General features: G+C 45.1%; 2 protein-coding genes across 2 annotated transcripts; one reads left to right on the top strand and one right to left on the bottom strand.

Annotated features, from left to right (window-relative positions):
- The first annotated feature begins 701 nt into the window (after positions 1-701).
- On the top strand, positions 702-11,323 carry tmem86a (transmembrane protein 86A). Its single transcript, XM_084018368.1, has 3 exons — positions 702-831; positions 6,117-6,381; positions 6,817-11,323. Exons 1-3 carry the CDS (start codon positions 811-813, stop codon positions 7,242-7,244), a joined length of 714 nt encoding a protein of 237 aa, XP_083874494.1. The 5' UTR covers positions 702-810; the 3' UTR covers positions 7,245-11,323.
- A 1,793-nt stretch (positions 11,324-13,116) lies between these two features.
- LOC311018190 (immunoglobulin superfamily member 22-like) lies at positions 13,117-22,837 on the bottom strand (the record flags this gene model as incomplete). The annotated part of the gene is made up of 25 exons (XM_084017020.1): positions 13,117-13,239; positions 13,315-13,495; positions 14,018-14,166; positions 14,264-14,569; positions 14,718-14,910; positions 15,020-15,108; positions 15,191-15,487; positions 15,559-15,687; positions 15,809-15,982; positions 16,099-16,401; positions 16,496-16,584; positions 16,708-16,915; positions 17,158-17,299; positions 17,452-17,576; positions 17,656-17,940; positions 18,662-18,824; positions 19,058-19,170; positions 19,582-19,744; positions 19,838-19,951; positions 20,156-20,330; positions 20,638-20,674; positions 20,795-20,894; positions 21,727-21,863; positions 22,176-22,310; positions 22,654-22,837. 25 exons carry the CDS (start codon positions 22,835-22,837, stop codon positions 13,172-13,174), a joined length of 4,059 nt encoding a protein of 1,352 aa, XP_083873146.1. The 3' UTR covers positions 13,117-13,171.
- Positions 22,838-25,527: the final 2,690 nt, after the last annotated feature.

Here is a 25,527-nt window from a genome sequence, read left to right as displayed (position 1 = left end):
AATGCAGTCAATATTATACTTGAGCAAAGGTACAGAAACATTATCAAAAGTAGACATACTTTCCCAATAAAAGCAATCATTTTGCAGAATGTCCTTTTCAGGGAGTTATAGTATCCATCATATTATATAATCATAGCACCCACACAATAGAGGATTGCAGCTGGTTGTACTAACCTTAAATACTCAATTCTCCTTGTATAATATGTCACAAGCTGTACAAATGTATATATACACATTAACTGGAATACATATTAAAATATCTCCCTCTAGAATGCAGTTGAAGTCTATGGTATCATAAAAATGAAGTAGTAACAATGCTTAATGGGCTAAATTAATAATAAAATAAACCAAGACACATTAAACATACAATTACTACAAGAAATTGTGAACGCAAATATCAGGGCAAAGTTGGATGTAATTATAATGACACTAACCTAGGATTTTTTTTGGTAATGCCTGAACTACTCAAACTAAAGGGAAATCAGACAGGAGGTCCACACTCTGCACACAGCTATGTATTTTGGTCAAGATGTAAATAAAAGGCCATCTGCTCCTATATGTAAACAGCCAGACGAGTCCTCCTATCAGGGCGCCCCGCACACCTAGACCCGCCCCCCTCGTCACTCCCATTCCGTGTTCCTATTGGTCAACAGCGAAAAGCCCTCTCCCCTCCTACTGGACGTCGGACCGGAGCGAGGACAAAAACAATCGGCATCCCTCCGCCGCGGTGCAACATAAACAGGAGGACCCGAGCCGCAATTATTAACGTGAAAGACGTTTCTCAGCGACACGGACACCGCCGAGAGAGACATGGTTTCTCCGGTAACAGTGGTAAGTGTACGTTTCAAGCCAGCGTTCATGGTTTCCACACAATTAGCGGTAGCTAGTTTTAGCTAATGTTACATGATAACATGTCAGAACAATTACAATTACCCATCCTAGTGTGTCTATTTTTAAGTTATATGTCAATTAGCGACTGATTATCGAGTTGCTAACGCACCGTTTAATGTCTTATGTGTTATTCGTGTCATACTTTGTCCTCGAAAGCCAGCGAAAGCTCACTAAGAGACAATTTAATTATCCGTAGAATATCTGTTTGCTTAATTGAAGCACATCCGTCCATTGTCCCCGGGACACCCGCGTTGTTGTCGGCGTCTTTGCTCGTCGTTTCACGATGTGGCCTCCGAACGTGCCGGAGACTTTGAAAGCAGGAACTTTTACGTCCAGTGCAGCCGTTTCCTTGACATTTTTACACGTTGTTGTTTTTTTTTTTTTTAGCAGTGACAGTTCACGCAGTTCACGTCTCCATATTCCACGAACAGAAGGACGTTTCCACACATTTCCAAAAGGCAGCCCCCCACTGACAAAAACGAAAACCTGTCATGTGACGACCCCTTTTTTAGTGTTTTTTTTTTCTCCTTTCCCTCCAGTAACGCATGCGCAGACGCAGTGCTCTGCTCCGGGGTGCATTTCTTATCATGTCCTTTGCTGTAACTGTGCTTTACATAGACACGATTGTTTTTGCGTGCACTTCAGCTACATAATTGAACTAAGTGCCCACAGGCAGGACATTAGCCTCACTTTTTTTGGGTGAAGAAATGTAGCAACTACATGAATAATGTAACCAACCCTAGCATCCTATTACTTTGACAGAGCTGCTATGAAATTTTACCCCCATTTCGTGACATGCAGCCTGTGTGATTACTGTGAGAGGAGCCTCTGTGGAGGAATGCTTGCCATACAAGCCGATTGCCTTAGCGATGATGATGCCGTGCAGGTCCTGGGGCTGCCTAACTTAACTATAAAGCCTTGGTCCCAGTATTGCAGCGAAACGGAATTTAGTGGCACCAAAATACACCATTGGACACGCATTCCTCTCCCCTCCAAATGGCAAAAAAAGAACGCAAAATCATTCGACTTTGCATCACATTGGCCATTGCAAACAAAAGCTTGTTTATTAATCATATTTCCCATTTAAACTGCTGTATTATTCGTAAAACGGTGGTATCTGAGTAATGTATGATCTGCTATTTTGATTTACATTTAAAAAGGTACATTTTAATAATTGAAAAATAGATCAGATAGATCAACAAAGACATCTGTGGGTTTATATGGGTTCATCCAGCTCGGAGGTAAAGTACATTGTGGGAAAAGAGGATCATTACCCATTAGATGCTGCTATAACTTTACCGAAAATGCAGCTATATTTAGGGCTTCTTTATTCTTGTTTTTTATTCTAAAAAAGACCAACACACTCAATCTGATGGGCACAAGGGAATATATACTTATATTTTGCAGTATTTGACCATTGTTGAATGTACCTAAATGTTTTTACGGCACTAAATATTACGTTTGAACAACAATGCATGGTTTAACTGATCAGAATTCCTTTTTGTGAAAGAACACCTTCATATAGTGCACTTGGCTTTACTGTACTGCTTGTCTGCAGCTGACCTCAAGATATCCTTGGAGTCAAAGCAGTTGTTAGAGGGATCCTTCTCACGGCTGTGTTGTGTGATGCTACATAGAAATAGCATTGTCATATGACTCACATAGCCAGCTGTTCCTGCCAAGACCACACTTATGTTACAGTTTCCCTCTGCCAAAATGTGTACAGAAGATTTTACAGGTCCTTTATATGCTTACGTGTATCGTGTTTCTGACACTGGGCTCGTATGACCCAGAAAAATGTTATTGGTATTCATCCTGGCTGGATGTTATTCAATGCTTTGGCGGAGTGTTTTTGTCGGTTCATGACCGGTACGGAAGTATTAGCGAGTAACAGCTGCTTGTTACTTCCAGGACAGCAGTTACAAGACAAGGTCAAGGCGTCTGATTGTGTGGCCAAGTGTCGAAATTAATAAATGTTGGGATATTCATCACTTTGATTTCTTTTTACCCAAATAATGAATAATTTGCTAGCTTGAGATGTACATTGATTTATCATTTGACACAGCTAAAGAAGCAGTGTGTCTCTGGTTCAAAATAACCAAAAATAATTGTGTAAAATCCCTTTTTTTAATACTTTTGAAATAGGAGCCATTCCACCCTGTTGTTCATTCCAGCTCAAGAAAATATTACTCGTTACCGACCATGCAAATCGAGTGAATCATTAACTGTATTATGCTTTAACAGAGGACGGTGTTAGCAGCCAGTCAGCCGCGCTACAGCACTTCGGCAAACAGCCTTTATTTATAATGTGATCATACACGGCGAGATGATAACACAGTGATTAATTTTGTTTGCCTCCCAAATGAGGCAGTATGTTCTGTTCTTTTATGCCGGCGACAGCTGACTGTCACACAGGGCTCGTAGCTGTCTAGCTAATGTCCCACTCAGTGTCCCTGCAGGCAAAGTGATGGCTCAATCAAGTAGTAGTAAGTTACTGCTGAGATGATGCTGTGCTGCAAAAAAACCCCTGCAAAAATCTCCTTCAGGTGTAAGACACCAAACAGGAGAACTAACAGAGAAATAACACCATTACATCTACTGTAAACCAGTTTATGGATTCCTGGCCATCAGGCCTTCTTGGATGCAATATCTTAGAGGAGAACAAAACACTTCACTAGATGTTCTCATCATTTAGATTAAAGTCTCAACACTGTTGGAGATTTCAGTCCAGCTAACGATACAATGAGATAAACATTTCCTGGAAGATTTGAAAGAGTAGCTTTGTACACTTTGTAGCGTAGGTGTGTACTCAGTGCTGTTTTCGGGCTCGTCTCTTTCCGACTCGCTGGCCATTTCTTATTGTGTAGATGCTGTAAGTTTACATGAACAACAATGAAGAGGAAACTGCAAACTATGTCTCAAACGCAGCATGAATGGGACCAAAGGTTATGGGAATCTCTGACTTCCTCCCACCTTCCTCCCTGGAATCAGCTTTCACCCCATGATCCCTAACCGGACCTTGACAGTGTTCTGACACTGTGCCTCGACCTGCAGGTCTCTGGCAAAGTATTCTTTCAGTGAGATTATTAAATAATATGTATGCCGTATTTGTACAATGATCCAGACGTGTTTTCTTGTGTCCTTTGCTTAAGTGGCCACCGATAAACCGTTAAACAGAGTACTTATATTGGCTAGTCTGGGAGTCCTGCCAGTTTTGCACTCACTTGTTTTAATCCTTATTTATATGTATGAATTTGTTGTATGAAGGCCATTGAAAGTTAGAGATACATGGAGACATCATGCAGCTAGCTTGAGTTTCGGCTCACATGATAGATTCCTCTCATACTACTTGCATGTGGCTGATAATATTTTAAATGTATATGTACGCAGAAATCCAAATATAATTTAATTAGTTAAAAAAAAAAAAAAAAAAGGTGTAGCCAAAGTGTATAACAGCTTATTGTGATACTTATCTCAACCTTGTCAGATTACTGGGCTTTTATCGTGGCTGTAAAGCATTATGGCTCTTTGTTCTTTCCACACAAAAGAATTATGTAAGATCCAGATGAAACCCACCGTGTCAGAAGGAAACCATAGGAAAATGAACATGTAAAATCCCATCCATTGGAAATTGAATAACACAGTTTGGGAGGATAGTTAAAAAAACATAATGTCCAATTTTGGCTTCTGGACATTTTCCAAAACCACAGCAGCGCAATATCTGAGTGAACATGGAGGGCATCTTCATTCTTGGCCAGTCCTTAGTCGCTTCATATGCCCTTCAATCGGATCATAATGATACAGAGAGCCAGCGTAGTTCTGCTGAAACCGGAGTGATATGTCCTCACTTTACAAGATCGAGTGCATTGCCGCTTCCCATTAGGGTTAAAGAATGTGAAAAGTGCCTCACGTTAGTTTGGCAGGATCATATGAATTCTCACAGACGAAGTAACCCTAGTTTGGTGGCTCCATGACGTGTGACATCACAAGATAAACCCCAAGCTTGTGCTATTCTCTACATGCTGGTTTGTCTCCTCCCTATTGTTTTCCTGCTGTGTTAGTCATAGCGGCTACACCAGGGTTACGGCTTGAGGTCAAACATTTTGTCTGATCCTGAACAGTAATTTGGCCCCGCTATTTTATTGAGCGGTTGTGCAATCGGGGGGGGGGGGGGGGGGGGGCGTCCCCTTCCTCCCCTCCTCCAGGAGCATAAACTAAAATGACCCCCTCATTTTCTCATCTCACCTCAGCTGTCATCTGAATACTTGTAACCCCATCTTGCTCGCCGTTCCCCCCCCCCCTCCCCTAAAGCTTCATGTCCCTATTCGTCCTCCTACTTCTTCTCATCTGCCCTACTTACTTATTCTTTCATGAATATTGTAATCGGAGCATCACTTTCCACACAGAATGTTTGTTGTGAGATTGATGCAAAAAGGCCACTAGAAAACAGCCATTCGGGACATCAAGCAGCAGCCCAGTCTTTGCAGCCCTTTCCCCGTTGCACTATGACCCATTTTTCTTATGTATCCTCCACATCTCTCCTCCAGCCATCTCGGCTCTAGTGAACCCTCACTCTATTCCTCTGCCTCCTAACTCAACCTCTCCCTCTTTGATGCCCGCGCCCTTCTAAGCCTTCGAGAGTGATTCTCAGAACCATGGGTGGGTGTTCACTCCGAAAGGTGTTGTGAAACCTATTTCTGTGACCCCCGTTGGGCCTCGTGTGTTTGGACAGAAAGAAATATGACTGGTCGCACAGCTTGATAGAAGAAATTGAGATAGGCTACCCAGTTCTCAAGAGCATGAGATACGGAGAAGAAGGTGAAGCAGCGGAGCAGAGGTGAAACAAAAACCAGATGGTGAAAGGAGTCAAAAAAAAATAAGAGAAGAAAAGGTTATGAGGAGTCAAAGGAAGTTTGTGGAGCTTTTTGCATTTCCCCTTTTACTCGCCGCTTCTGCAGAGTTTCGTTGCAGCCACAAAACACGTGCACGTCTGACACGGTGATGAAAACTAGCGACCACACACGAGGAAGCCTGCTGACTGTTCCATTCCTTACCCAAACCACTGCCAAATAGGCAGAAGCACTTACATTTTGCTGCTAATGTGCCCTCATTTAAAGACTTGCGATACTGTACCTCAAACACACACGCACACAAATATATGATATATGATAAATCTAGTGAGTGTGTGACTAACTTGATAATGTAAATATTGCGTCTGCTTTCAGGTCAAGAGTGAGGGCCCTAAGCTGGTGCCATTCTTCAAGGCCACCTGTGTATACTTTGTCCTGTGGCTTCCCACGTCAAGCCCGTCCTGGTTCAGCGCGCTGATCAAATGTCTGCCTATCTTCTGCCTCTGGGTGTTTCTACTGGCACACGGCTTCAGCTTCCTAGGTGCTCACTCCAACGCCCGCAAGATCTTGGCCGGCCTCATCTTTTCTGCTCTGGGTGATGCTTTTCTCATCTGGCAGGAGCAGGGCTACTTCGTCCACGGTGAGGAGAAACCCCACACACTAAAATACACGGACTTTCATATGGATTTTGTATCTCAAAGGATCATTTTGGTTTATATCATTATTGCTTTATGGCCATCATTGCTAGTAGTATCAGGGATGTCACAGTGACATTGCTTAAAAACGAGAAAAGACTTAAACTTGGCAAAAAACATAAGTGGTCACATAATTATACAGGTTTTTAAACAACCTCCCAGGTTAGCTCAATAGACTTCATCAGACTTGTTGTGACATGTTGTTCCCAATTCTCAGAAAAGGATTATACCAAAGAACCAAGTTGTAATAAACTTAAATTATCCTTAATGTTGTTCCCTTTATCCAGTGTAATGCTTCAGGCTTTGCTTTACATCGGACAGATCTTCCTTTGTTGGATTGTATATAGATTTAAATCATGTGTACATATGATGCCTTGCAGGCCTTTTGATGTTTGCCATCACCCACATCCTCTACTCGTCTGCCTTCGGGATGAAGCCCATTAACATGTCTGCTGGCCTGGCGATCACTGGTGTGTCCTCTCTGAGCTACATGCTGCTATACCCCTACCTGTCGGGCCCCTTCACCTACCTGGTGGCCGTCTACATCGGCCTGATCGGCTTCATGGGCTGGAGGGCCATCGCGGGCCTGCAGCTGGCCAACGACCTGTGGACCTGGACCAAGCTGTGCGCTTGCTTAGGTGCCGTGCTCTTCATGGTCTCCGACCTCACCATCGCCGTCAACAAGTTCTGCTTCCCGGTGCCCCATTCACGTGCCATCATCATGGCCACCTACTACGCCGCCCAGATGCTGATATCGCTGTCGGCTGTTGAGTGCCAGGACGCGGAGACGGCCAGGAAGAGAATATGAGGTGTTGCCCCCCCCCCCCGGCCCTGAGTGATCATGGACACAACTCACTGCCAGATCCCCAGCCATCAACCCTCATCTCAGTATGGCGCTCCCACAACGTTGTTACCGTGACGACTGGTTTACTACGGTCTTCACATGGCTTTCACCCTACTACCCTACTAGTATGGTAGTCTCACACCTGTCCTCTTACCACGACGGTAGTATTATCTTCAGCCTCTCCCGACAACAGTCCTACCTTCCTCCTCCAATCTTAGAATGGCTGTCTCTCATCCTAGTTACCATGGAGACAAGCAAAGTAATATTAACCTGGCTATATATAGAGAGAGAGTATTACTTTTAACTGTTATGTTTTAATTTAAGGGGAGCATGTCACTGGGGACCTTCAAGGTGTGTGTGTGTGTGTGTGTGTGTGTGTGCGCATGATTAACACTCTTTACCTCACAGTCCCGTCACACACAGTCACCACACTGACTCCCACCTCCACTTTATGGTCCAATAATTCATTTTAACATCTTGTTTTTGTCATTTCCCGAGACCTTAAAAGGGATTTATTTTGCCCGTGTTTCGCTTTTGACTCTGTTGGTCTGTTGAATCGACGGTGCTATTCTTAAAGTCAGGAGCATACCCACCCACCCCCCCCCGCTGCTTTATTGTCCATTTCATTTACAACAACCACGCTGCCTTTGTGTTCACTCCACTATTAAGCATCCTCAGCAAATCCACACCCAGGCTCTCCGGATGAATTAGTTAAGATGTCCTTGAACAACTAGATGAACGGAGCACGGTAACCGCTGTGTATTGTAACTGAGGTGATCGAGAGGTGGGGTTTGTTTGTCGAAGCTTGATTCTTCCTGAGGAGTTATTGACACTGTAACAAAGAGGACACACTGTACACATCCTCTCATGCTGTACACGTCTCTCAGGCGTTATACACGTTTTTAAAATTGTTTTCCCTGAAACGTAGGTGCAAATGTTGACATGTTCACACACCTATGACCCCATGCTGGTTTAGTTATTAGGAAAAGTCCATGGGGTACTTATTGCTGGACTAGATCAGCTGAACCATGCTGTCTTGGGCCCAGGACCATGTTATGAAGACTGAAAAAGAGAGGCCTATGTTATCAACTTCAACATTCACACGCACAAACATGCACACAAGCATGCACATGAACCTACACGTTGCCTCGGGGTGACTTTGAGTGGAAAAATAGGGAGATGAGGGAACTGGCTTGTGATATAAGGGAACAGTTATCCCATTATTCCCAATAATTCCTTCTCACAGGACATTTCATCAGTTTTAATCCTGCTAAATCCACCGCGGCTAATCCCCAACAGGTCGGCTGATATTTTGTCTTTCATCTATCACCCATTTCCCCCTCTCACCTTTCATTTGTTTCACCCTCTGCAAGCGGTTTATGCTAGAATATGTCTTAACTGAAGTATTGGAGAAATATACTGTAACCACCACCTTCCTCAGATTTCTTCATATATGCATGTTTTGCATGCATATGGGAGGTTATGCATGTTGTTATTAGGTTGGCTGTTGAGTGAACACGTGTGTATCTACCTGTGACAAGTCCCAATCAACAGAAATGCTGTGATATCATAGTTTGTGTGGAATAGAAACACTACAGGATCATGTATTTTCACCAGGCTCTCAAACAACTGGCTTCCCCCGAATGTGTTTATGTCTCAGTCAAGGCTGACTCAAAGTATTATCTGATTGGATACTGTATATTCAAGCTTGTGTAAAGGTACAACCCTTTACCTAGTATACTGTACTATACCTATTACCTAGTATGCATTACTGGAATTATGATTAATACCACTAACAGGTTGTATACCGGAAAGAAAATCAATTTTTCTATCAATTTCTAATCAAATTTGTTATAAAAATATATTTATAACTAACAAAAATAGCAAGGGGATAGCTTTTGTTGTCTAACGTGATGATATTGTGCTGTTTATTGCACAATCGAGCATGGAGAAGACAGACTCATGTATGTTTTGGGTTCGTTCTGCCTGGTCAGTGACCCTTGGAGCTGTTGGAAACACACCCACATAAGGTTAAAAAAAAAAAAAAGCAAACACGTCAAAACATGTTTATGCATCAGCCACCGTCGTCGCAGATCTGCAGGCAGATCATGGTGTTGACATGCATCAACTTTCTCATCAACAGCAGCACACAGTTTGACCAGGAAAGACACTCTGCACTATTCCTGACCACCGCTTTGCCGGATAGTTCCTCATTTCCACTTTCTGGCCCGTCAGCGTGCTTGTGAGCGTCTTATTTCTGCTTTGTCAGTCACAAGTGTTTCGCCAGTCTGTCTGTCTGACCGCTCATCTTCCAGTTGGTGTTGTAAGCATTCTCCCTCTCCTCCACTCATCCACCTCACCGGCAGAACACGTTCTGTCAACAGTTAACATAAGCCTTTGTGTGGACAGGCGTCCACGAGGCTTACCGGAAGACAGGCTTTATGCTATCTTAAATCAGGGTTTGAGTGCAAGCAGAGATGCTGGTTAACGTGACTGACTATCTAGTATGCAATCTGAAGTAAATGAGCGAATGAGGCGGTCGACTACTCTTACTCATCCTTACTATGTGGGCAAGTTACGTAAGCACCACTATCTTTGTCTTCTGCCACATGGAGCCTCATGACTTTTGTTCCTGGTTTTGGACAATCTCCATGACTTTGCGAAAGTGTAGCTGGTTTTTTCCGAGAGTGCCAGCCTGTAAAGCAAGAACCCAGATACTATATTGAGTCGGTAAGGGACGATTTAGTTTTATTACTCTGTTCCTCCTCCATCGTTTCTAATTTTATATGACTTGGGCACAGATAACCAAAGCTGGAAGGATGATAGAAAATGTAACTTGTTTCGTTGCGCTTGTTGGCTTTAGATTCCTCTCAGAGCCCTTTTAGTGCAGGAGTGCATCTGGGCCTCCGCATAGGAAGGAGGTCATTGTTGTGTGAAACTCTAGCTGTAAAAGTGGGCGAGGAGATGAAATATGACACACAGGGGGGGAGACTCCTTTTCCATCCTATCCCCCCCTCCCCTACAGATGGCAGGCCAGCAGGTGCATCACTTTACCTCCGCCTGACAACAGTGCTGTTGTTCTGAGCTTTGTGTGTGCAGACAAAGGGGGTGTGAGAGAAGCTGTGGCAGGCCTGCATGGGTCAACCTGCGCTGTGGGTAATGAGCTGGAACCAGTAGCTGGTTGTAGTAGGGAGGGTTTCACTTTGGCCCCTCCCAATAAGTCGGCACTTTTCTTTGATTTGAAAGCTTTGAATAACAGTCGAAGTTGCAAAGTTTGTGTATCTTTTCCTCACGCGTTACAAGTAGGTTGAAATGACCCCTCCATCTCAAAGCTATACATCTACGTTGATGGAAAAAAGGTCTTTTTATGACTACGACTGACACTCTTCCAACATCAGTATGAGCCTATGACAAGTATGTGTAAGTGATGATCTCTTTGTAATATTAATCAGAATCCACTGTGTGCTGCACCCCTTTTCTATCCCCAGAGTGAGGCCAGTCAATCTCTCTTTAAGCAGCTATAGTGTTTTAAAGGTCGTGTACTGTATCCTTTTTAAGTATCTGCTCATTTTCCCTTCACTTTGCGTTTATTTCCTTGAAGAGTTACTATGTTGATGTTGGCGGTTTAAGCACAAGGAAGTGACGCATCGGCACGTGGGAGAATCAGCGTTTCTATTTAAAAGGCATTAATTGCTCTTGAATTATTACAAAGCTTTTATGTATAAATCGTTTTGTTAAATTATCCTTTTGTTTGCTGAAGAGCAGCCCCCCCCACCCCCTCACCCCCCTGTGGAAAGAGCTGGGTTTGTTTTCCACTAATAACTTTTTATTTTATTTGAAGGCCTATTACAATGCATCAACATAAATTGTATGAACAACTTATTTGAATACTATGATACACTTTACCTTGTCGTCCTTTGATTTTCACTTTGATTTCCTTCTTTCATGACTGTAGATAGGAAATAGGTTCTTTTGCTGTAGTGAAACTGCTATGAATGTGAATATCTATTGGAAAAATAAATGCAATTACAATGCAACTCTCAACATTACATCCTTTCAGGCTTCTCTGTTTGTTTTCCTAGAATCAAAGGTTCCAGATTCAAAGTGTCAGCTGATCGCCGTGACAGTTCAGCGTTGTGTGTGTGTTTGTTTCAGAAGCTGTTGGCCCTCAGCAGCTAAAGTGCCATTAAGGCAGAAAGGACAGGGGGGGACAACAGAGAGCTCTGTTCTGGTAAATGCTGCTCTCTTTTGACTGGCCGAGGTGGAAAATGTGCTTTCAACAGGCTTTAACTCTGGAAACTCTACCAATACTTCCTCTTGCACACACATCACATCTCATAGTTTATTCTTGTAGGAACCGTGCCAGTTCTTTCCCAATGTGTCTCATTCATTCACAGCCAAGGTCTTACCATCAAAGAACTCCAGTCTTCTTATGAAAATGAGGCATATCTCTCATGAATAGGTGACAAAATGATGCTGAAATACATGTGAAGGACACAATTATCCCACTGCCGTTCAGTATTCCCTCATTTAAGTTAGGTTACGTTTTTCATTATGTACTTATTAGGTTCAGTGTGGTAACTCAATCTCCGATGGAATTAGTTACCCTTTAGTTTCTACCGAATACCCATCATTCACCTCATTGTGCCGTCGCCGAGCAGCGAGGAGGCGGAAGGCACCGGTGACGTCAGCGAAGTGCCCGTTGGTGCTTAATTGATTTGAACCTGGCAGCCTGACATTACCGGTCCCCATGGTGGCCGTATAGAAATGTCCATGTGAACCGGCGCCGTGACGTCAGGACGGAGAGAGGCTGTAACCTCTCTCTGTCCGTCTGGCAGCTCCTCACCGGACCACGCTCGCTCTCTAAAGGAGCAGCAGACCGCTCCGAGGCAATGCCTTTAAAGAGGCTGCCTCTTCAACCTGAGGGGAAGCAACCACACACTGCAACGGGGAAGTATAAGGACACTTAGTTCTGTACACTTTGGGTTTTCCATCCGCTATCGCAGTGACTTTCAGCTTCAAAGGCTCCGATAAAATCTGTATTCAAACCGTACTTGACAAACAGAGTTGCACAGGCCTTTCTTTTAGTCCCCAAGTCTCAGGACAATGCCAGGCTACCAATGAGTTTGTAATGGATAACACTAGAAAAAAAGCTGCTACACAGCTCATGTAATGTGCATGATGACACCTCATCCTGATATTCTTATACATTCAGGCGGCATTACATGCACAGTGGCAAGTTATGTGAGGTGATACACCAGGTGAAACTGAGAAAGCGACAAGAGGATGACGTCTGTGGACTGGATTAAATGTAAACCCAGGCTTTTGCATGTATGCAGAATAACAAGATAGGCTACCAAAGCACCTGTCTGTGTCGGTATGATGTACTGTGCCCTGTTATATTTAGTGATGTTTTATGCAAAGACGCGCACACTCTCCTTCCTTTCCAGTTGGTTGACGTGGCGTGTGGCCCGATGCAGCGAGTGAAGTGTTTATGTGCAAAAACTGGAAACCCCTGGAGAAAGTCACATTTAGAGGAAGGCATTTGTGATTTCCAGGGAAAGGACATTCTCTCTGGTTGAGCAAGCACACTAATAATAGTAAACACATCAAACATTAATCTGTTCCTGGAGCAGAATGCCTACACGAGGACGGGAACAAGTCTGACATCTAGTGGCTATTTGTTGTCAATAGTTCTTTGTAAGAAAATGTGCTATAAGAGCAGATGGCGTTACCAGAGTTGGGGAAACAAAAACAAAAAAAAATCACATCAATCAAAAATCTGATTTATTGATTTCTAACGTCTTAAAATCCAACCATAGCTTAAACAGCGGCAACAGTACGTGCAGCATAAGGTCAGCGGCCAATCAAAGTGCATCTTATAATACATCTTATAAGATAAGCTTCTCTTTGTTCGCCTGCTTGGTCAGGCTCTCCAGCAGACTCTTGTCATCCTTATCTGGAAGACGCATACAGAGAGAATAAAGAAACCATCATCTCACGTTTCTCCCTCCCCCCTTTGCTCAAAACCTACCAAATATCACCAGATTGCAGGAGCACTTGGCCGTCCCCAGGGAGTTCTCCAGCACCAGAGTGTATTTGCCTCCATCTTTGGCTCCGCAGGTGGGGATGACGAGGGTGCACACGCTGTTGGCGGTGCTCTGCCAAAACCGAGGGGAGTCAGATACCTTGGATCCCCCTTTATACCAGCAGGCCTACGCAGGGAGACGGCCGACATTGTTATCACATTAGGGCAAAGGTCGTCAACACTTTTCAGGCCAAGGACCCCTTAGTGACCCGGTGGAGGGACCCCCTATTACTTATCGTATAAAATTGTGTTTGTTCTTATTAATCCAGGCCAATAATAATGTGTAGTGCAGTACTTTGTAATGATGTATGTTTACAATGCTAAGTCATTTAAATAATACTTGATGGATTTCTTAAATGTATAGAACATATTTTGATTATATTGGCATTTCATCACAATTTCACAACATTAAACACATATGAATATTTATATTTGCTTATTACTAAATGTTGTAGTCATGTAATGTGTATTTTTGGACATATTCAAATTTTTGGAAGAAAAATAGTTTGGGATCAAATTATTTCGGGAACTCTGTGGACCCCCTACGGGTCACGGACCCCCTGTTGAAGATCTCTGCTTTAGGAGGGTCAACTCACACACAGATGTTTACTTGATGCAAAGATGTTTCAGGTGTGAGACACCTTCATACCCGCGGTGTTGGCATGCCCTGATAGGCACAGCTCATGGTGCAGTCGTGGCCCCTGAGAACGGCGTGGTCCTTCAGTGGCAGCAGGAACGTCGGTTTCACCTCACGTGATCTCGAGGCGTATTCCTTCAAATTACAGCTTCTGACGCACTCTTTGAAACACACACACACACACACACACACACACATAAGCACAAACCGATACAAGCAAAAGCATCATTAGATGTGAAATCAAACGTCCTCCCTCACCCTGCTCCTTGGCGATGATGAGAGGCTCCCTTGAGTCCAAAGGGTCGCTGTCTCCGATAGAGTTCTGTGCGACGACTCGGAAGAAGTACTTCCTCCCGGGAAGCAGCCCGGTGACAGTGTAGGCGCTGCTGAAGACGCGCTCGGCCACGGTGAACCAGGAGGCCGTGCTGGTGTCACGTTTGAGGATGACGTAGTGAGTCCCCTCTTCGTCGTCGTCGGCCAGGTCCGGGGTGTGATCCCACTGCAGGGTCGCCGTGCCCGGTACCTCCTCTTCCAGGCGGAGGTTCCTCGGAGGTCGAGGAAAGTCTGAGGGACGGAGGTGAGGAAAGATGAAGAGGAGAAATAATTTATTTTTTGGATTTGTACATTTTGAGGAAACACATTGTGAGGCAAATAACAGCATACAAACATTCAAAAGACTAGACGCAGATTTAACCGAGGCTTCGTCACTTACCTGTTACCCTGATATTGACGTCATAGTGAGCCTCTCCATTGTCGTTTTTCAGGTGCACGCGGTAGACGCCGGAGTCGGATCGCTGAGAGGTGGGAATGAGGAGCTGGGAGTGATTCTTGCTCCCGTGGATGACTTCCTGTCCTGTAGCGATGACTCCGTCCTTGAACCAGGTCACGGCCGGGGGAGGTGACGCCTGCAAGGGTGGAGAAGGGACGGATTGAGGGCGAGGAATTCATTTCGATGGGACTTAGGGTGGCTCAGAGGAACATGGCTGAATTCTGAGTTGATCATCAGAGTCTTACTGTGAAGCTTAGGTGAAGGCAGAGTGCCGTTCCGGCTCGGATCACCATCCGGTTCTTCAGCTTCCCCTGGGGATCAAACCTGGGTGCCACTGTAAGATGAAAAACACAACACATTTATAGAAAAGAGATGTGGAGAAAAAAGGAAGCTACAAGAGAAAGCAGTCATATTACCAGGCGGAGGCGTGGCCAGCACACCCTCCGACAGCTCGATGGGTTCCCCCACCCCCCCTTCATTCACAGCCCGGATACGGAAGTGGTACTTCCTCCGCTCTTGGAGTCCTCCGACACTGAAGGTAGTACCAGCAACGGGGAGTTTGGTGGCCTTCGTCCACTCTTTGGCATCTTCGGAGCGGACCTCGAGGATGTAACCCGAAGGCCCGTCTCCGTGCTCTGGAGGAGTCCACCTCAGAGAAATGGAGGAGTTTGTGGAATCAGACACACACAGGTTCCTCACCAGGCCAGGAGACCCTAAGAGAGTAGTAGTATTTTAAATAATCTGGATACAGAAAGAAAAGGAAGGGAAGAAAATCAGCACTCACTTATTGGGTCTTTGGCAAGGACCGCGTTAGAAACGGTGCTGGGAGCGCCTGCTCCAGCCCTGTTTACACTGGTGACTCTGTACTCGTACTCCACATCCTCCACCAGCCCGTCCACCATGAATTTTGTATCTGAAGAGAATAATGCAGATACAAAGTCAATACATGGATTAATGGATGGATGGTTAAACACGGTAAAGACTTTGTAAAATGCATACCAACTAGAAATAACAACAAAACATGACAGTCTGACCTGTGATCAGCTCCTTATTGACCTGCAACCACGTGTGATTCCCCTTCTTCCTTCTCTCCAGGACGTAGCCCAGAACCGGGGCTCCCCCGTCGTGGGCCGGAGGCGTCCAGTTAACCGTCATGGTGTCCTTGGTGACGTTAGACACCTGAGGCTGGGACGCTGTGGCTGGAGGCTCTGGGTAGTCAGATTTAAACAGATGTTCTCAATGTTAAAGGCTCAGGTTTAAAACCTCTGGACTCTTAAAACACTCGACATGTGATTTGGGCAATGACACGTTAATGAGCTCTCACCTATGGGGTCTCCGGCCCGGACCTCCTCCGTCTCCAGAGGTTGGCTCATCCCCTCCACGTTGGCAGCCCTGATGCGATACTGGTACGCCTGGCCCTCCTCCACTTTGTCATCGCTGAAGACGGTGGTGCTGCTGTCCACTTCGCCAACCCTGGTCCAGGACTTCTTCCCCGCCACGCGCCTCTCAATCACAAAGCTCGTCACTTGCCTTCCCCCATTGTCCCGCGGAGCCTTCCACTTCATCTTGATGCACAGTCCCGACAGCTCCAGGAACTCGGCTTTCCCCTGAGGAGGCTTGGGATGGTCTGAGGAATGTAGTAAAAGTTGAGCATTTCAAATGCGTGTTGAAGAAATCGGCTTTAACCTTTTTGTTTCGCCAAAATATGCGTGGTCACGCACCGATCACGTTGAGGTGCAGGTTGGCGACGGCGCTGCCACAGTTGCTCTTCAGACGCAGCATAATTGCTCCACTGTCTTCTCGCACGCATCTAGTAAACAGGGAAAGTGAGAGGAAATGTCGAGAAAACATTAACATATTTTAATTTGTGCGTGACCTTTTGAACAGATCGTAAGCCATCTGAGAGGATGAAGGCCGTTCTCCGCTCGCCCACCTGCTGAGCACCAGCGAGGAGCCCTCGGCGGTCCTCTCCATCTTCGTCCTCTCATCCTCCAAGACCTCCACGCCGTCCTTGTACCAGGTGACTTTGGGAGGCGGTTTGCCTTTGAAGGGGATCTTAATGGTGGCTGTCTGGCCTGCCTTCACAGTCAGAGGTCGGGCCCCCAACAAGTCCAGCACAGAGGAGTCAATTTCTGGGGGGTCTGGGGAAGAGGGTTGACATAGACTGGAATGTTATTTTAATGCTTTATTTATTCAATTTCATTCTGGTTTTAATTCATTCTCAGTATAGATTTCATATGAAACGGTCTGATTTTGTCTACTTCTAGTGGTAGTATCAACAAAAGACACATTTAAATATGAACCCAGTGATTGTTTCCATGTGGCAGGAAACTTCTTCCCCCATTGCTGAATATAAACCCAAATGTCAAAGAGAAACACACACCTGCAATAGTGAGCACAGCCTCGCTGTCAGCCCCCTTGGCTCTGAAGGTGTACTTGCCCTCGTGAGCATCCGTCACAGAGGAGAAGATCAGCTTGTGAACGGCTCCCTGTTTGACCACCTGAACCCCCCTCAGCTCCGCAATCTGCCAAATGTAACACACATACTGTGTTAATGAAAAAGTAATGACCCAGAAGTGTAGTGTGTGTGGATTAAAGAACTTAAAGAGACTTAAATAAAAAAAGTTTCATTTAAGGAACACCCGACGGCTTCATCCCGCCTCCCATCCTGTCTCACCTCCACTCCATCTTTCATCCACGCTCCGTCCACCTTCTCGTCGTCGAGGACGACACACAGCTCTGCAGGGGAGCCTGTGGGACACTGAGCATCCGAGAGGCCACTCTTCACTGAGGCAAAACGCTCTGGCAACACAAACAAACACCAAAATAAGCTTATTTTGTGTCTCAGTTAGACCTTGAACACTGATTCTGAAATCATTACCATCCACGGTCAGTTTGGCAGTAGTGACGTATTCGTGAGCGTCGTTGTCCTGAGTGCAGACGGCGGAGTACTCCCCCTCATCCGTCAGCTCGCAGACCTCCACGATGACCTCCGCCCTCTTCCCCTCGCGGGTGAAGACGTAGCGGCGGCTCGCTGTGATATCGCGCCCGTCTTTCAGCCAGCGGACGTGCACGTCCTTGGAGCTCATCTCGCACTCCAGGCGGGCCGTGCCTCTCTCCTGCACCCGGGCGTTCTTTAAGTGGCTGGTGAACTCGATGGGGAGCCCTGGATGAAAAGTCAAACAGCCCAGGAAGTCACTTTAGGGTCTGTTTGACCTTTACTTGCATGCTCTACTTTTTGTTTTCACTTAAAAACACATGCAAAGTTTAATCACATTTAAAAAAAAAATGGGAAAACAAGATCACAGGGTGAACGGAATTGAATTTAGTAGCCTCTTATTAGGTTTGTTCTTTATATTCAGTCCCAACACATACAGCAGACCTTCATTATAGACGTATAGTTAAAGAACAAGAAATGCAGAGTCGACTCATGAATAACTATAATTAACACAGGCCCAATTACTATGCTTCTGTTCCTGCAGCCCCAGAGGACAGCCACATGTCCTTGTGAAGATATTTACATGCCCCAGCCTGCACCTTTGGGCAACTAAGCATCTTGTTAGACACAGCTGTAATAAATGAGCTTGTTGTGAGGAGGGATTTGGTTGGATTACTTTCAACTCGGCACTAGCAGGGAAGGATTTATTATGCTACCCAATACGTCTTCATTTGGCCGATAGAGGGAAGATGATGTTGTTTGGCATCGCTATGAAGGAGCGAAGACTCTAATCTCGAGGGAGGAAAACGAAGGCAGTGTCTGCACGTCTCCGCGGAGTCTAAAGGGGGGAAGTTTGTTTTCTTAGAAACGGTAGAAGCAGCCCCCTTTTGGGAAAAACCAAAACAGAACAAGAAGTTTTTGTTAAAAAATGAAATACTGTTATCCGTACGCTCGATGAAAAGCGGCACGGTGGCAGCGAGGTCTCCGATGCTGATGTCGTAGTCTCCAGTGTCACTGACTTTCACGTCCTTGATCTTCAAGGTGTAGGTCAGACCGTCCTCCGACAGGGACACGTCAAACTTTTCATCTCTTTTTACCTCCTTTCCCTTCACCTGCAAAAAGACAAGGCTTCTGTGAAAATGATTCCCATATTCCTTTTCAACCATATGCATTTCCCCGCTGTTGATGTTTTGCCTGGAGCTCTTTTCATCACCAAAAAAAAAAAAACATAAGATGCTGAAAACTTGAGAAATATTCCAAGAGAGCAAATTCTTTTACAATCCCTGCAAAAGTGCATCCCCGTCCTTCTGACTTTGAGTGACTTTGAGTCACGTGGCCTACAAACCTTCCAGACGAGCGGCGCGTCGCTCTTCTTGGAGAGGCGGACCTCAAACGTGGCGGTCTGGCGCTCCGTCACTTTCAGGGGCTTGAAGTCAGACAGGAACTTCAGAGGTTCATCTGAAGGAGAGATAAGGGAGAAGAGAAGGTGTTTGATTTAAAGTGCACACGGACAAGATCAGTGAAAAGGTTCCCCTGCCAAATAACAGCAGTTAGTAAGCTACAAAAGATGTGTGGCAATCAACACTTTGATATGTGCTTGTTCAGAGATGACTAAGAAAAGTCCCTGAGAGAGAAAACCATCTAAAAAAAAACAGTTTGGTCTATTTGTGTCCTTGTGGATGGGATGAGGGATGAGACAGACAAGGAAATGACTTTAAATGGAAGGAACGGGGAGTTTGGCCCTTCTGCTCCCATGAAACTGTCAAACAATATAAAAGGAGCGAGTAAAGAAAGAAGAGCAACTCAATGGTGATACTGTCTGGGAGTTATGAGCAGTAGGAAGGACCCCGAGTCCCGCTCTGCACTTGCCTCTGACGTTGAGCCTGGCTGACAGCCTCTTGTCTGCGACCTGCAGAGTGTAGGTGCCCGTGTCACTGAGGCTCACGCTGGAAATGCACAGCATGTGCTTGGTTCCCATCTGCTTCACTTCGTATTTCCCACGAGAATACTGGATGCGCAGCAGCTCCGCGCCCTGAATCGTAAACAAAAACGCTGAAGGGTGGAACTGGAACACGTGTTTTGTGCAACAGAAACGTCCACATGTGCAAAATGTTGTTTTTTTTACCAGAAACCACTGCATGCGGATGTTGGGATCCTTCAGCTCCAGGATGGTGTCAAAGACGATGGCGGTGCCGACTGTGGCGGTGATGTCCTCCAGGGGCTTCAGCACATGAACCATCTGGAAAAAAAATATCAAATGATCAAAACAAAAAGTCATCCCCCCCCCATCTTCTTTGCTATGTGACGTACCTTTGTTGCCGTGGCTGTGCTGTGTGACATTAAACTCTCCTCTCTATTCTGAGCTATCTTTTCACATCACAAAGCTTTCCTCCCTTATGTGATCCTGCGGTACATGAACAAGCGCTCCCTGTGACAGGCCCACCTCCACCTCCTCTTTCTTCCTCATCTCCTTCAGCTTCTTCAGGATGCCTCTGAAGTCGGTGAAGCCGTGCTCGGCGCAGATCCTCTCGTAGTCCTTCTTGTCGGCCCCAGCCAGGATCTTTAGCATCTCCTCCTCTGTCGGCGGCTTCTTCTTCTCCTCTCTCTTCTCCACAGTGCTGCACAGGGAGGAACACGCTTGTTCATGTGTGTTTACATGTCAATGCAACAGGCTACGTCAGTGTGTGTACATGCGTGTCTGACAATATGTCTGACAGCTCAAAAGCATCCTTCCTCTGCCCCTCAGGCAACACCGCTACACATTGCAGCTTTTTTAAGATCTCATCCTGTAGATATTTCTGGATGCATGCATTCATATAAAAAAAATAAAGAAAGGGATGTGGGGGTGGATCAGAGCTCCATCACACTATGGCAGGTTTTTGGGAGCACCAAGGCTAGTGTTCGATGACAGGGTTGAGTTGCTACCGTTTCTTCAGCATCTTTTTGAAGTCCAACGCCGGATCTAGAGACAGAGACGGAGCGACTTTAACCAGAGTAGAAACAGCACCTAAACTCAGCTGAAAGGCTCCAAATAACCACGACAACGAAAGAAAGGTGCCATGTGTGACATGGAAAGACTCACTTTCTGTAACAACCAGGGATATGGAGCAGGTGGCATCTCCGTGCTTGTTGGAAGCGACGCACTTGTAGACGTCGGCATCCTCCAGGGTCAGGCTTTTGATCTGAAGTGCAGCAAAACGACATCACAGGTCACCTAAAAGTGATGGGAATGCTCGCCGGCTTACTATATGACTCGCTATCTCAAACCGTCACGCTGCCGTTACGTCCGGTCACTTGAAATCCCTCTGCAGTAGTTATGTGCAGCAGGAGGGGGCCACGCTGGGAGCACCCAGTAAACATTTAGCGCTGCAACTTAATAGTCATTCCTCACCAGAGAAACAGATGGCAAGAGGAGATGCATATGTCAGCACCCACAAGTTAATTGCTTTATAATAGCTATTTAAGCTTCGTTTAAGCTCCCCGGGCTGGTACAGAGAAAGCTCTAAATCCACTCCAGAGTGGTTATAGATAAAAGGATCAGAGAGTTTTTTTTCTTTCTATCTACTTTTCCTCATGATGCATGGTTGTCCCGTCGAAGTTGACAGAACCAGGATGGCAGGAGTCGCCTTGGCTTAATGATGCACAGAGCAGCTGTAGCAGTCTGTTATGGTCACATTCACATTTTATAGCAATGTTGACTGTATACTGTATCTTGGTAAGATACTGAGGGCGCCAATCACACACTCATTTTGGGGGAAAAAGCCCTTTTCTGTAATGGATATATCTTAAAAATATATTTTTTTAATGTCATCAGCCATCAATGAGCATTCCATCCATCCATATTTTAATGGGTTTGCCCGGCCGATTATTATTATTATATTATTATTAAAATTCAAGAGACTCAACAAAGATCTGGATCATCACAAACCTAACTTCTGCACCAGGATCAATGTTGGGCTGGTTTTCAAACAGAAATAAGAGAGACGAGTGAAGAACCCTGTTATAGTGACAAACCTTCAGTATATGCTGATTGCTTATGTTGTCATGGAAGGATTTAGTCCCGTCGGACAGCGGGCGCCCGCTGGCTCGTTCCCAGCGGACACTGGGCTGAGGATCCCCCGTCACCTTGGCCTTGAACACGGCATCGTCACCTATGAAGGTCAGATCAGACGGATCGGATTAAAGCATGTCATCTGCATAACGATATGGAGCTGCTTCTCTTCTCTGAATTATCAATTCATGCAAACAAATCAAAGAGAAGCTCGGATAACAACAAACACAGCGGGAGACCGACTTCATTCTCTGCTCAGGGTCGAAATTACTCCACTATATCTTTACATAGCAAATAGCTGCGAACGTCATAAATCTTTTAAGGTCAACCCATGAATGCTAATGCTGCGGCTAATCTGCAGTGTTGTGCGTATTGTGACTAATGACTACATTTCAAGAGGTTTTCAGCTCACCTTCCTGGGCCGTGATGGGGCGCAGCTTGTCCTCGAAATCTGGGACGGACTCTCCCTGAGGAATATGGGAGGATGTCTGTACCTGGCTGAAGGACTCCACCACAGCCGAGGTCTTACGCTGGACCCCAGAGTGCTCTGAGGGACCATAGAGGACATCCACATCATCATCATCATCATCGTGTGGCAAACCACACTAGAGGTGACTCACATGCAAATGGGATATCATCATCATAATGTTTCTGGGCTTTTTGTTACATTGTAGTACAGAAATAATGCAGTTTATGAGCTTTATTGTTGCTTTGGCCAGGAGCTTGACATCATTAAGTCTCTGAAGTGCTTTCAGGTTGAAGCAGAAAAAGACAATATCTTGTTAAAGCTACTAATTATGACACTTTTACTCGTTAGATGATCCTTCAGTGCACGTCTCATAATTAAGACATATTGTATTAGAAAGCATGATGGGGAGAGGAAATCCTACCTTCCATGGTCCTTGACAAGCCCTGAGAGACTTTCCTTAGCTTGGTGGAGCTCATGGTGGAGGCAAAGGTGGAGGAGGTGGATGAGGAGGACATTTGCATATCAGACACCTGCCTCACCTGACCCATATGCTGCTCCATCTGCTCCACTCTGCCCCCAGAGGCCTGGAGGAGCTCTGCTGCCATGATAGTGACGATGGTGATAAGGTGGCCCCCTGGCTGCGAAGGACACGATTAGAGATATGAAACGATAGTTCTCGCAGGAAATACTAATTCCACTGGGTCCTGTTGTGTGTAACAGCTTTCAGTCCTGCTGTATCACCTCCAGTAGATATGAGGAACCTGAATCCACACACTGATACAGCTAATAGTGCAGGAGGATGTTGGGATTAAACATTGTGTTCATGTTCTTTCATGTGTGTAAGCGTATGATCGAGTGTTTCCAAAAGTACGTGAAAATGATGGAGCTCCACCTCACCTCCCCCACTGCTCCTCGCTCTATCATCCGCCTTTCAACGGCGGCTACAATAGTCCTTTGCCTTTGCCAGGCTCGTACAAAGATCCAATTAAAAAGGTAATCCACACACCTGCTGTGCCAGATAAAGCATTGTTTGTACCACCGATGAGATGTGCTCATACTCTCCTCCTGCAGTGGAATTTGGATTCCTCTCTCCTGCCTAGTCTCCCTACTTCTTTCCCTTCCAGCGCCTGTGTGAGCTGTGCATCTTCACCTGCACAGCATGTATCCACTGAACAATGTGGGAGATTACACACATTACAAGTGTTCAAAGCAAAGTTTGAGCAAAAAAAAATCTGCTAAATTTGCATGAACATTTCTATATTTGTGAGCCAGTATCAACATATTTCTTTTTTTCCCACCAACAGCCTGATTTTAGCGTGTAAACGTGAGCCAAAGGAGCAAATTAACATTAGTCTGTGAATGGGAAAATGTAAATTTTTCCTTCCTGCAGCAAATGCACTACATGTTTGGGTTAGTGAACTAATTAGTTCCTGTAAGCTCTGATACCCAGCGAAGGAAGTCGTCTTTACACGACCACAGCAAACTCTTTGATGGTACAACTCCCAGTCTAAAGGAGAAGCGAGCGACTCCAAGCTACAAAGTGCCGTACAGGTTGCTGTCTCACTGTAAGTGGAACACAAGAACATCTCTTTTCCCCTGCTACGTCCCCGCCTCTTTGCTCCGTGTTCGTGATCTCTCGCTCCGTCTTTCTTGCAGCATGTCAAATTGCAAAAAAAAAAAAAAAAAAAGATTGATTTTTTTCTTCTCCCTCCCCCCCATGGCTTTATTATTTCAGAAAATCCACCCAAACTTACTTGTTACAGCAAAGCCTTTACTTTCTCACAGATTCAGTCTGTGGCCCAGGTTTCTGGTTCAACTCCTTCCAGCCCTTATGATGTTCTTCATCCACACACTGCTCCCCTCTCACTGCGTCCCTGCCAGCTCTGCCTCCACTGCTCTCTTGGTTCCTTTTTTTTTTGGTGCATGAGCCAAGGCTGGTGCTCTCAGCTTAAACACCTGCTGTGTCCCGTCTCTGGACAAATAAGGCTCTGATCTGTGCTGGGTGGGTACATCATCATGCAAATGTTTCCCACAGGTCAGGTAGTTTGAGCGTCCACTGTGGGCCGTCTAGTATTTTAGAACGTTAACGTCCTCCAAAGAGCATGTGGTGATGGAGGCTTTCCGCCAGGTTTCGTCCTCTGACGGACATCTCCTGCGTCAGAGGTCTTAGAGTTCATTAAATATGAATGTTGCAACAATTTAAGAGAATAATACATTCGGTATTATCATTCCCTGCTGGTCGGTGACCATGAGTACCTCTTCAGTGACCTTCAGGAAGTTCGAGGCTTCTGTCTGTTTGTGGTGATCGAGAAAGAGCAGCATTTCCCAAACTTTTCTTCACTTAAAAAAAAAGACAAACCATTGGAACCCAATTTAAAGTAGGCCATGATGATAAATCAGGAGTGAAATTCTGCATAAATGTATGTTACTAAACACTAAAATACTTGCATATTGTAATATCTTGTAATTAAATTACATTTCTGATTTCCAATCAAAATTATTTTTGATGAATGTGTTACTTTTGTCAGTCAGTCAGAATGCTGGGTGAAGGAGGACTAACTTGATAATAATGGTAGCAGGAAAAGGTGAAGCTATAAAAAATAGATCCAGAGTGATGCATCATTAAATGGCAGATTGTGCGCTTTGTCACTAACTTCTTCAACGTTATTAGCTCACTTTCCTGCAGGTTAGTGCTTATGTAAACGTCTCCCTCAATGCGATTTGACAGCTAACGGTGATAGATGTCAAACACAAGGACAGGAAATAATTTTCCTCCAGAAAATAGCCAATTGAGTATAACTGAGTGTTGTGTTTTGTGATGTCAGGCTGGTGTGAGTTTCACTCTGTCATACCAGACTTTTCTGCTTCTCATTCGGTGCCACAGAGAAAATGAATTCCTCAAAATGTACAGTAAATGTCTCCTGATGTCTTCAATGTAGAAATGGCAATAAAATGAGTCATCGGTGGCCGAGGAAGAAGACGGCAAGCCTTAAAAGATGAAGAATTCTACCAGGTAGAAAAGCTACTGACAAGCTACTGAAAGGTGTGATTTATTATTTATTTCTAAGCATTTCACAGCAAAATGTTAAAGTTGTACAAGAGAGAATGCTTCACAAATGACTTTATCTCGCTTTGAACTGCTGATGTGGGTAGCCATGATCAGCATGATTTCAAGCCATAATGGGGTTATAATTATCACTTCACTAAAGAGCGGAATCCACTGATTAATGCTTATTCTCTTTTGAGATGGTAAAATGGAAAATCTCTTTACTTGGTTCTAATTTTTATTTATTTA

This window comes from Eutrigla gurnardus (assembly GCF_963514095.1).
Source record: "Eutrigla gurnardus genome assembly, chromosome: 9".
Taxonomy (NCBI): domain Eukaryota; kingdom Metazoa; phylum Chordata; class Actinopteri; order Perciformes; family Triglidae; genus Eutrigla; species Eutrigla gurnardus.
This window is presented reverse-complemented; position numbering and strand designations above follow the sequence as displayed.